This window comes from Lissotriton vulgaris, chromosome 12, assembly GCF_964263255.1.
Source record: "Lissotriton vulgaris chromosome 12, aLisVul1.2, whole genome shotgun sequence".
NCBI classification, from domain to species: Eukaryota; Metazoa; Chordata; class Amphibia; order Caudata; family Salamandridae; genus Lissotriton; species Lissotriton vulgaris.
In genome coordinates, this window is record NC_141700.1 from 31,283,168 (window position 1) to 31,296,606 (window position 13,439).

General features: G+C 43.5%; 1 protein-coding gene across 5 annotated transcripts in view; it reads right to left on the minus strand.

The window, feature by feature from the left end:
• The window catches only part of SLC25A42 (solute carrier family 25 member 42), a 257,863-nt gene that overhangs the window by 202,000 nt on the left and 42,424 nt on the right, over window positions 1–13,439 (minus strand). The window contains exon 1 of one of the 5 annotated variants that reach the window (XM_086946862.1): window positions 516–690. The exons of the other annotated variants lie outside the window; for them this stretch is intronic. Within the exon in view, the coding sequence (XP_086802988.1) occupies window positions 516–583 (68 nt within the window). The 5' untranslated portion in view covers window positions 584–690. Of the gene's footprint in view, window positions 1–515; window positions 691–13,439 lie in introns of those variants that run through there. 5 annotated transcript variants of the gene reach the window in all.

Genomic DNA, 13,439 nt, shown 5'->3' on the forward strand with positions numbered 1-13,439 from the left:
AACCCCTTCGCGGTCGCGGCCCCGCCCCCTCGGCCCGGAAGTGCACAACTACTTCCGGGGCGAGGGGGCGGGGGCAAGCCACCACGAAGGGGACGGGATATGGGAGGGGCCGGGCCCTGCCATGCGTGCGTGGGGGCCGATTGGCCCCCCCTTTTCTGGAGCAAGGACAGCCGCTTAAGTATTCTCCCCGAGGGGGAGCCGCAAACACACATGTATTTAAATCCCTCACAGGACGAGCAGCACAGAAACCTGAAACCCAAGGCCCGAGCGGGGGCTCTGTGCAAGACCTCTAGGAAGTTTGGCGTGAAGGGGCGGACACAGGCTGTTATTTTGGGCACCTAAAATTCCCACCAGTCAAGCCAACTCCGAACACGTGTCCTGCGCCAAGGTGGGCAACTTCAAAGTGACGCGAAATAAGAGTAAACACCCCCCCCCCCCACACACACACACACACCCCGGCTCTCAAGGACTACAGGCAATGCTGCTCTTTTTGAAGGTGCATGAGTTATTCTTACATGTATCTCCCCACTAAAAGTATTTCATCTGGAAGGGAAGTATCATTTTCAGTTTTCTTGCGTTCCATGTCACTGGTTAGCCCTGTATGGTGCAGTCATAGCACACACTGGCGATGGTCGGGGCAATGGTCCGCAGAGGAGCACGCCGGCTGCGTCGACTGTGCGACAGAGAGACAGGTCCCACACACAGAGGAGAGAGCGAAGAGTGAAGTTTCCTCCCTCCTTGTTGCATTGTCCCACTAGGAGGAAGGGCCTCACCTAAACCCTGTGGGCGCAGGTCCAGGCGATTGCGCAGCACTCTTGCACTACCTGCTCCACTGCTCCTCAGACCCAAGTGACTGATGATTTGAACCTTCTCCAGCAGCACCTGGCACTCAACCCCTTCCACCACCATACAACTATCCCATGAAGACTTGCACAGCCATCTACCCACTTGAATTACAAGTCCACAGTTATATTAAATATACTATTCCCCAACTCGCTGACGGCTCATCAGATTCTTTTAATCATGCCTTACCGAAATTTAATTAATCATAAAAACAATGATTATCAGATGTTCATGGTCCTGCGGAAAGCGGTGGATATTCATTTCTTGCAGGATGCCTAGCTTTCGGGAGATGGCTCAAACTGACAACTTTGTAACAGATCATCAGTCAGCTTGGGCATGCTCCTACTGCAAGTGGCATCTCTGGGGAAATCCAGGATCTCTGCTGCATTAATGCCCGCTTGATCTGCTTGGCCTTTGCTCCAACAAGTCACTCACAAGCTTCTGCTATCACTCATACAATCATCTACCCAGAAAAACATCACAGATTCTCCTGGTCACTCAACCTTTACAATGCACCTACCTATCTCTCTGCGCACACTAACCATGCCCCTCCACAGAAAGATCAGAAGAGTTCATTCAGCACTTTCACAAACAAGGCATATTTTCAATCACATTCGTAGCTCGTTCAGGAAAGACCTTCACACTACAGTCTGTCAGACACATGAAACTAGGACGTTAAAGCAACTATTAACGCATTCTACTGACATATTATGTAGACATGAGTGGGGATAAAGAGTAATATATGCATAAACAAGTCTGTTGTGATTGGTTTTTTTTGTGGGCAGGTAATTACCTCACGTTTTGTTGATATGGATATGAACCAGGATCAAGATTTTGTAACGGGACCCAAGGGTAGTTTTATTGTCTGTTCCAAAGGTCTATTTTGGCAATGCCTTGGAGGGTAACACCACGTGATTGGTTTATAAAACATTTGAGACATAAGACAACAACAAAAAAAACTATTAGGCACCGATATTTGTTGGGGATAATTAGATGAGGTAGGAATGTACTCACACTTATTTTAGAGGGTCTTTGGGTTTTGGAGAGTGGTGAGAGAGCACGAGGTATTTGAGATTAATATGAAATTGTGCTTCAGGATAAATATCTTAATATATCCCCTTACAGATGATTGGATTATTCGAATGTATGCATACAGAGAGGTATTGTGACTGCATAAAAGGTTATTCCACGGAAGAACAGAAAAGTGGGTCAACATTTCCAAGTTGGCAACAAAAAAAGTCAATTTTGCCAGCAGTGATTCCTAAGCTTTTTTTGGGTGGATACTAGGAGCCATAACACTGCTTGCCAAGGCTGCTAACTACGAGGTTATATCTTTCCTAATTATGTGGAACTGTCTGGCATTGCAACATTTAAAATAACTGAAGACAAAGGACGTGTGGGAGCTACCTCCTTTGTCTTCAGTTATTATTGTGTAACCTATGTGACAGTTAAATTAAATGAAAGTTAAAAAAAAATATTCTGTCGTCACATGCTAAAGCTTCACAACCAACAAAATAAATTTAACAATCAGTTAAAAAACATGGGAACCACCAGACTTGCCTGAAATGGTCAAATGCCGTGGTGGCTAAATCCGGCAGGTAGGGCAGGGTAAGGAAACTCTCCCTGCTGTGTTCATCTGCATTGCCACAAAAAGCTATGTTTGTTTCCCCTCCGCAAGGTTGCTTTCCAGCCATTGAGTCACATCTCAAAATAAACTACAGTGCGTCCTCTAATTCTCAACCCCCAGCTCAGGGTACATCACCACGTCAACACCGCAGGGAGTCACTTCACATGGGCAGATGTGGCCTCACCCACAGAAATGTCGCTCCCTGCATTTGGGAAGCTAGCTTTAGAAATCGCGTGATATAGGAGCTGCTCTTGAGGACTTACTGCTGACTTTCCAGCAGGGCAAGGTTCTCAACTCGCCTTGCTCAGTTATATTATCTTGGGTACATCAATGAATGCCCAGTCCTTACTTCCCAAGCCTTTCAATGCGGACGCACAACACAAATCTTCCCTTTGTGTTTTTTTAACACACTTTTCAGCAATAATTCACCTCATTACTGCACGGACTACCACGTCGAAAGCCCCAATGCCTAATAAGTGAAACACTCTAAAGAGTACATCCTCAGAAACTGAACTACCAGAAGTCCTATATCAATAATAAAACCCAGTCAACGATGTCCATACGAGTGTGAAATATCCATCGGCGAGCTCCTACAACATGCTATTTGGGGTCAAGGACAACAGGTTTATTTTGTCAACTGGGCAAGTAGACTCAACCTACCTCAGCACAAAACCCTCTGGCTACCAGTTTACTATAGAACAGTATAGAATAGCAAAGAAGGATTGTCTGTCATAAAGGCAAGATTTGTACACATATGGACAAACTGTTTTAACTTATATGGTATATTAAAGCAAAGTCTTTGGTTTTTAGGTGCTCTAAGGAAATGCATGGAGCTGTGAGCATGGTTTGCATTACTGACGATGGTTTCAGTATTCTCAAGTTAGCAAAATTTAATAATCTGCGGCTACTTACAATGCTGTTATATTTCTCAATAATTATATATAAATATGAGCAGATGCTTAAAAGCAAGATTGGTGATTGCTTTCAAAATGAAATGTAGCCCAAAAAAAATGTACAAAACCTTTTCCTAAATTAATGTGCAAAGTTAAATACCTTTTATCTGAAGCAACCTTTAGTAAAATGTCTGATTCATGCCAATATCTGAAAAAAGATATATAATGGAGAATCTGTGTAAAACTATTATTGTTATCCAAAACGAATATTGGTATCCAAGGACCCGCTTTCAGTTGGATCTGCTCCTTCTTAACAGAGAGAACACAAGCTGCCAGCCTGGTACTTTACTCCCTGAAAGACCGCAAATTCTTCTGAAGTGTGCCTCAAGGTTAATAGCTCACCTCACCCTCTTCGAGCATACAAGCTCCCTCTGGCCAAAGTCAACCAAGCACACATCAAGATCCTTTCCTATGCCGATGACCTGCAACCCATACTCTCCATCTCAGACAAGACCAGCAACTAACGAAATAAGTTCACCATCTGCAAGAGAATAATCGCTAACTGGATGAAAGTCAACTGTCTCAAGCTCAACACCATCAAGACACATGTAATGATCTTCAGCAAGAACACCTCGCCATGGGACTCCAACAGGAGGCCAGTCAAACTCAGAGCCACATCCAGCACCCACACCAGGAAACTCAGAATCATTGGACATGACAGCACAAGTCAACGCCATTACTTCCTGTTTCTACACCCTGAAGATGCTGAGGAAGATCTTCAAATGACTTCACAGTAACACCTGAAAAAGTCACTCGCTCAAGTCACCAGCAAGTCAGACTACAGGCACACATCTGCGCCGGTATCACCAAGCAACTTACCATCAAACTACAAACCATGCAGAACTTGGCAGCTAGACTCATCCTCAACCTCCCACATAGAAATCACATCACACGGAGCTCTGCCGAGTCCGAATACTTTCAAACTTCTCACACACACAGTCAATGCATTTCACAACTTAGGCCCCAACCTAACGGAATAGTCACATCACCTTCCGGCCACCCAGATACCTTGTGCGTCGCACACATCCCAGGTATAAACAGAACAAGATCGGGAGGATGGGAGTTCTCTTACATCACACAAAGTGTGGAACGGACTTCCACTCCACATTAGAGGTGCCTCCTCTCTTTTTGAATTCCACAATAACCTGAAGACTTTGCTTTTCAATTAACCAATCTTTCCTAGACGGGGCTAGGTACACACAGCTGCACAGCCCCAGGAAACCCTTGAGGGTGATAGTGCACTTTACAAATACACATTCAACATAGCATGAACATATATTATGATCCAATTACAAAAAAAGTTACAAAAATGCACCTGTGGATACATATCCTAGCATTATCGCAGATGTAGGACTTTCAGGAATTTAAAAGACCTAAAAAAAGTTGGTCTGCAAACCATACACCTAGCAAATGTTTGAGATTTCCTTTTCCGCTTGAGAAAAATTACATTTGCATATTCGCTCATGCAAAAATCTACTCATCAATTGCAAATTCACTAACTAGAACACGAATTTGCCACCATGAAAAAATATCCTGCTCCACCAATACTAAATAAAGAGTCAATTTCCGACCATTTCCATGCTAAGATGCGGTTGGAGAAGAGATGGTGAATACCCGTAAACCAGTATGGTTGTGATTTATTTAGCTCAGGCTCACATGGTATTCCAGCTCTGGAACTACCCCTTATCATCTACTTTCAGCCCCTCTAGTATGCATAATTATGGAACAGTGGCAAAATCAGAGCCTTGCTAGAGTCCAAGCCCTAAAATAATAAGAATGCTGGGGTAATTGGAGAGGCGTATCAGAGATCAGAAATAATAGCAATGCTGCAATATGAAGGCATCTAAAGGGACACGTTTTTATTTGTTTTTAAAAGACAAGCAGGTTTCTAAATCATCCTAACCCATCACCAAGTAGATATTTTATAAAACTCAACACCCCTGCACCATCAGGGTGGAGTATGATCCAGCAGGTGAACTACCAATTTTCAAAGCAGAGTAATTATGTTGAGTGTTACTAATAAAGTACTTTAATAAAAACAGAAGTACCGGGTGGTACAATGATTTATAACTTGTTATCAGATGTTTTATTGAGTTCCGAGTCTCAAGACCCACCACCTACCTCTCGAAGCACTGGGACTGCTAGACTCCACTACCCTGAGGGTAAAGTGTTAAAGGGGTGTCCTTGATGCTCTCTTTTGCACTCAATAGTAAGTTTAAGCCCTAGGACCCCGGTGTTAAACAGCTCAACTTGTCACAATGTGGGACCAGTAATCCCAGATGATCACTGGGACCCCTGATAATGTTCCCACAGTCATTTCTAGGTTGAGCCTGGGCAGCGCCAGCACTGCTCTGCAAGGAATGCTGTATTCGGTATATGGGATATCAGGGACTTTGGACACGCCCATCACTTTTGGTAGGTTAGTTGGGTTGCTTTTAAAAATTTCATTTTCTCTGGTTGGTTAATATTGTGCATTTGTCCCACCTGTCAGTTCTTGGTACCCTCCCAGGGGACGTCACCAAATGATACTTTTGGTTGGCCAGCTCTGGCCATCTCTTGACTCCTCGCTTGTACACACACCCTCCCACCCCGTCACCAGCAAATGCAGTGTTCATCCATGTCGTTATCTGGAGAGGGAACATATAGGCCCTTTTCAACAGGCCACTGGTCTGCTGAAGAACACCATGTGATCCCGGACGTGAGATCAAGATTAAACAAGCATTTGCAAGAAGTCTCGCATTACTGAAAGTTTGACCTATTGGCGTTGCAAATAATAATGCATCTGCAATAGCTCAAACTTTCAGTAATGCGAGATCAATTGCATAGCAACTCCTTATTTGAAACTGCATTGAGAGAAAATCTGAGCCGAGACTCCATACTATCAATAATGGGTTGGACAAGACAGACCAGAACATTGTACACAGTAGACTGTGTCAAGTCTTCATTTCATAGCTATGACAATTTCCTCGTCGAGAAGCAACAGGTTTGGCACTATTGCAGTAATTTAAGAAGTTATGTTTTTAAACTAAGCTTATATATATATATATATATATATATATATATATATATATATATATATATATATATACACATAACAAATACACATGCACATGCACATACACAAAGATCCAAACAAAATTATTGCTGTCATTTTTGGAGTGGATGGACGCTGGACTCCTGTGAGAGTGTGATGCAAGCTTAACACTTTTTGCCTTTGGATTAATCTTTCCCCCCTTTGAGTCAGGCTACTATATGTGGTCTGGTGATCCCAGGTCCAACAATGTTGTACAGCATTTCGATGTTCTAGACACTTGGTTCAGGCGTTCTACTACCTTATAAATAAATAAATAAAAAATATTACCGAGCCAGCATCGGCAGAAGGATGAATGTTGCTCAACTAAAGTGCTGCCGTGATGGAGTTTTGATCTTAGCTGAGAGTCACAAATAATCCTTTGCTTTACTCTGGTGTTGCACTACAATGGTTGCTGCCGGTTACGTGTAGCTGGGAACCCTCAAGCAAGTTGCTGAATGGTTAATGTTCAGCCTGGCAGCTCCTTCTCAGTGACAGTGACTTGCATCAAGAGCCCTGAAATCCTAACCAGGGAGAAGGATACTTCTCTGTCGCCAGAAGTCTGCCACTATTAACACCATCCATAATTTCGGTCTTCGGAAGCAAGCAGATGGCCAGATGAAGAGGCAGGAGGTCGGTCTCGGATTTACCTTCAATGCCATACTCTGGGGGGGAGGGAGGAGGATGTATGCCTTAGTGTCTCCTGTACTCTACATGGCTGTTATCAGTACCACCTGCCTTTAAGTTAAACAATATTTCTATATTAAGTAGGAATGTTACAAGGACACAATCGTATATCACGCAGGACATATGGAGTGGCATTGATAAAATCGAAAGGTATTAGGATGGCAAAAATCTTGTTTAGCTTGGCACTACTGTGGGCTAACATTCAGAGAATTTGGCATTAATGCAGCCCAAAGTTTAACAAGATGGATGAAATACACTGCATAACTTTTTTAAGTCAGTAAATAACGGTGTGGTTACGTTTTAGTGTGGTGGGAAGCATTAGGATTTTCAAATTTTCTGATGGCTAGGCAATTACTCAAAAGATGTAAGTACAAAGTGTTGGTAGCTAATGATAACATTTACCAAAAACATTTCATTTTTTAAATACTGCATGCTAAGTTTTAGTTGCGACAACGCAGTATAGAGGTGCAAATATAAAGCACGACTGGGATCCTACCTTTCAAGAGTCCTCAAATAACCTTCTGATGAAACACAAACCCTCCAGGGAGGTATACACAGTACGGAAGCAGAGTGCTGTGCTAAAGTCGCTGCCTGGAATTAAGCTCTTGACATGGCAGTGTTCCAAAAAGTATGGAGATGTGACAAATATAAGTGTAATGGAACACCAGGATGCCTGCACTGGGACAAAGAAGTGCCATGCGCCGCGAGGAGACCTTTCCATACGGATGAAAGGGTGAGAATCCCACCCATGAAGCCAAAGCTACAAACTCAACACTAGAGTCAAGCTCTTTGCTGTTGTTCAGGAACACTGAGTAGCTTCCGATCCAGGAAGATGCCTCCTCCAGTACCGTCAAATGAACACTTTGTTCTCACACGAATAAAAAGGCACCTCCTAGAGTTATTCTCTTAAGTGAAACAAATATCTATGACAGAAACACAGGTTCATCTTCTGTTGCACCAAAAAACAAATAAACAAGCGAGTGAGTGAAAGAACACCATTTAGAATGCTGGTAACTCATCAGATATTGCAGCGATTGGGTGTGTGCTACAGACTAGCAAGACGTGTATTTTGTATAGCCTCATCGTACACATTTATAGCTCACATCTAAAGTTCAGAAAGAAAATACTATTTTGGCCTCAAATCTGTCCAGCATCATCCCAAGTGACTGGCAGTAGTGGTACCCTATCTCAGAAGGAAAGGGATCTGAAACCAACCTCAGATGGAAAACTGGTGGTTAAAAACTACCAAGACAAAGTTCATCTGCCTCTTGACACAGAAGTATAAACAAAGCAAGGTCCCCTCATCAACCGCTTGTACGCTGCACAAGATTCACAGGAAAGACGATTTTTCCGTCATACGAAATATAAAGGCCATTACACAAAGCTGTACCCAAAAGCTTACCTGATCTCATCCACACTTGGCTTGGTGACGTTTTAGGTCGAGCCTAGCTATTGCGTAAGCAATCGCTATGCGAGAAATTATGTAGGGGCTCCGGGAAAGCCTAACAAGAGGGCTTTGGAATGCGGATTATGGCCAGTGCATGTGCGCCGGCGCCCGCTCACCATTTGCTCCCCCCCTCAGCTTCAAAGGAATGCGCTCCCAAACTTGCTGGCCTCGCTCTCGTGAGCCTTTATTTACTTGATGCCACGGCCTCCAAAGCTGAACATCTCTCTTCTTTGCCGTCTTTTATCTTACTCCATCCTCTTCGCTTTATATTACACTTTCTCTATTCCTTCACAACTGCCCCTCCCCCTCCCACACCACAGAGCTCGTCTCACGGCTGCCCGGCCGTGTCATTGCTTTCACTTCGCTTTCACTTTTACTCCCGCATCTCTTTAAACACAGCTCGCACTGTGCTTTCTAGTTTGAAAGCTTGAAAGTGTGTGTGCCTTTTTCTTCAACTAAAAAAACAATTTGTGCTAACTGTACTTCTAGCAATCCCAAAATGTCTCTTTCTCCCAACTATAACACATACAATTACGGGGGACCCTAGGGCTAGTTTAATTACCGTGCTCTGGATACACGCCCTTCCAAACATTCACAACAACAAGAGTACCAGAGGGTCAAGATAATAACAAGGAATATTAAGATAATGGCTGGGAATTAGTACTACTGGCTGTCTCCCAACTCTTCTTATTAAGATAAAAATAAAAATAAGCCAATCATGTGTATGGTCTTAAACACCCATCAGTCACCACTCGGAACCGCCCTTCATCATTTGGGGTTCTGGGGACCCACACACAAAACTGCCTGATTTTAACCAGAAAAGGGCCTAATAGATGATAAACGGTCCCTCCCGTGGGCAGTGTGGGGTTCACCTTTTGTCAAAAAGTAGTTGGTTATATATATGTATATGAGTGGCATGGCTAATGGGGTAACAGAAAAGTGTGCAGTGCAGATGAAATGTGATACCAAACCATGAAAATAAAGTGGTTAAAATTGGTTAAGGAAGCAAAAAATTAATTTAATCGGATACAGCTTCCAATGCCAACATTAAAAATAGCCAAGACAGAGAAAACTTACAAAACTGTCTAGTAGTGGAACGTGGTCAACATGTTTCAGCAAACCATGGCCAAGTGGCCTTGCTTTCTTCAGGACCTTTTCAAAACGACTACTGCTACAGCAAACAAAACTAAAGTGTGAACTCAAACAGAAATAGTGTTCTAAAAGTGAAACAACTCAGATACTGGTATACAAGTCACCTGGACCTCCTAGGTGTATTCTTCCGTACCTTCTTACAGAATCGGTTGTTCACTAAAAGAGTCAAAAAAATAGCATGAGCACATCACACACAACCTGTCTCCAAACATCCTTGTCCAAATTATCATAAGTAAATGTAATCATTGATAAGGCCCATGACGAAAATTAAGCCAATAGCACTGTATGTACTAGTGTTTCCCAGTGTGCATAGAACTTGAAAATTTTCAAATGTCATATAGTGCATCTTACCCGATGTGTAAGATGTGCAGACCTCACCCCACCTGGCTGCGGCTCAGGACATAAGTGAAGCACCGCTCTGTCAAGGTGAATAAATGCAAGAATGAATCACTCACCATAAGCGTATTAAAACACAACATAGAAATCGCTCCAACTCATAATCTCCATTTAATCTCCATTTAAAATGGTGGACATCACCATGGGGAAATGTATTAAAATAATCCCATGGGGGTCCTCCCAGTACTTTGCATAAGACAATATTGCAATGACGATATGAATAAGTTATTCTGCAACTGTAGTCCGTTGCAAGAATCACATGACCTTCCTCGTTTGAACATGACCCTCCTCGTTTGTATGAACTTGTTTCGATAGGGAGAGCGATATTATTCTACCTTAGCCAGTTTTTCAAAGAAAAAGACTCTTTCAACTCTGTCGATCAACTAGTGTGCCCGGAAAAGACCTGACATCAATAGGAAGAGCAATGTTGTCAAAGCTCAACCGGTTTTACACAGGCACCTTGAAACCCCCAAACCACTCTTATCTCCCTACGATAATTCAATAGTGCGGTTAAAAGCTTGTACTAACACGCTAGAAAATCAAGGCTCAGCCCTACCTCTCCGTCGGTACTCCAACGCGGCATCTGTGCCGTCTGAGGAGGTAACGCCGGCTGGCTGGGGATGGATTTAAGTTAGTCTGCCCCGGATAGGCTGGATACCCCACGTGATGGACGGCCAAGCGTCGCCATAGGTCACATTCACGACGGCAATGTACCGAGTACTCTGATTGGTTGAGCACTCGAACCATTATCCAATCACAACCCGATGATTCGTAGTCATAGTGCAGTTGATAAACAAGGGTCGGCACTATCGTATAATAGGGGATATTCACACTATATTGCATAAGTTAACCGGATGGGAGTGATGATTGTCCCTGGTTAGTGAAATTATATTCAATGTCTAGAATGTAATACTCCAGATGGAAGAGTTAAGTTGACTAGAGGAATAATGATCATCACGCCCCACTGGGTCATATAAACTAAACATTAGTCATGGGGAAGGTATAACGTTAACTTGCCGAATCCTGACCTCATAAAGAGGACCAGGGTATGTCATCGTTGAGCCCTCTACGGTCAGTGCCAAGTTTCAGCACCCATTTCTGTTCCTTCACTAACAGAAAATTACTCACATTGGTCACGTGTGATGGAATGAACGGTTTCTCTAAAACCGTCCATTGGAAAGAGGTCGGTGAGTGATTCAAGTTAATGAAATGAGTAGTGAGTTTTATCGCCTGCCGTTTACAGTTGATGGTACTTCTGTGTTCAGACAGCCTCACCTTGATTTTACGGGTTGTCATCCCCACGTATCTAAGTCCGCAGGGGCAGGTGATCAGATAAATCAGTTTATCACTGTTACAATTGGTAAATTTTGTTTGTCTCCAGGGCCTGGATGTGCCAATGTCAATCTCAATGGTTTTAGATGTCTGCGCACACGATTGACAATTTTAACCACTTTATTTTCATCGTTTGGTATCACATTTCATCTGCACTGCACAATTTTCTTTTTCTCTCAGCCATAAAAACTGTGGAAGGGGACTTGCAGCGTGCAAGTTTCCCGGTACCAGCGCCTAAAGGGTGCAGCGCATTCTCTTGCTAGAAAAGGGGGGCAGATCCTTCATATCCATGCTTCTCTCTTTGTCAGCCTCCATGCGCTGGGGATAACGCCTTGCAAGTTACAAAATGTCTTCTCTGCGACTCAGCTTTCCAGAATCCCCTCCAACTTTGAGCTCGCTATACACATTGTAGGCTTCAATTCGATGTTTTACATTGTTGCAGAATTTTTTTTTTTTATTCGAAACATCAATTATCTTTCACTACCCGAAAAGATAACGCTCTTTTGCTACCTGCTATTTCTTGTAACATACATGTGGGGTTATTTCACACCTTAGTGTTCGTCTTCGCCTTTAATTGTTTAAGTATGGTGCCGCATTCATTTTCATTTCTTTCCCGAATGCACACAGATTTCCCCTGTATCTTTAAAGACGTGAGTGATGCAGTTTAACATATAGCATGGTCTAGCACCTTCATTTGTATATGAATGGCACCACATTCACTTTAAGCTCGCCTTTAATTGTTTATGTATGGCGCCGCTTTTATTTTCATTTCTTTCCCGAACGCAATCAGCAGCCTGTTCTTCTCCCATCCCCCAATCACCCCGTCCCGCTGTTCACCGTTGAGAGATCTCTCTGTCCTGTCTAACCATCATCTACCCACCCCATCTCCACTTGTAACCATTTTCTTTGCTACTGTCTCCTGAGCGCCCCTCGCTTGTCACAGAAGACACTCTCTAAGACATGTAACCTTTTAAAGCCAGCATCTACAATGCAATAGGTCTCCCATTACTGAAAATTTGAGCTATTGCTGTAGCAGTATTGTTTGCAAAGCCAGTATCTCAAACTTTCAATAATGCGAGCTCTATTGCATTGCAAATACTTCTGATTTAATGTGGAGTGGGAAGCAAGATAACGACTAGCGCCTCCTTGCGACCCATCGCCGGGCTCCTTGTTTACCTTTCCCTTCATAAAGTGTTCACCTGTTTATTAACTCCTTGCTATCGCCTTGCTATACTTGTGAGATCCCGCATGACTGCGCAATCGGCCCATATCTGGAAACTCCTAACAAGCTCCATATGCTTTCGCTTGTTGAACGTGCGTTCTGTATTTCGCTCAGCACTTTCCTGAATTTAACCACTTATAAACATGTTTTTGTTGTCGACATTCCTGAAGTATCATACACTCTTTACCTTCTCTGTACTGACTCCACCTGCAGTGCAGTAAATCTAAGCTGAATGCCGGATTTATCCCAGCAGCCAGCTTCTCTTCTGTTCCAGCAATGTTTCACCAAATGCTTAGTTTGATTAATGTCCTTTCTTTATTTTCTGCCTCTGAACGCGCGCGGCAGCATTTTGGAGGTGCAGAAAGTGAATTATTCATACAGAACCGGGATTTTGAATCTAAAGTGACAGAAAGGTGAGGGACTTGGGCGAGAAAAGAAGCCCTGGTGTGAATTGATGTCATCCTATTTCACTGTAACGCCTAACTTATAACTACCGCGACTCAAACGCATGTCACTTGTTACATCCACTACCACCACCACCAAATCCACAACCACCACCACGTCCACCACCACCACGTCCACCACCACCACGTCCACCACCACCACGTCCACCACCCCACCACCACGTCCACCACCACCACGTCCACCACCACCACGTCCACCACCACCACGTCCACCACCCCACCACCACCACGTCCACCACCACCACG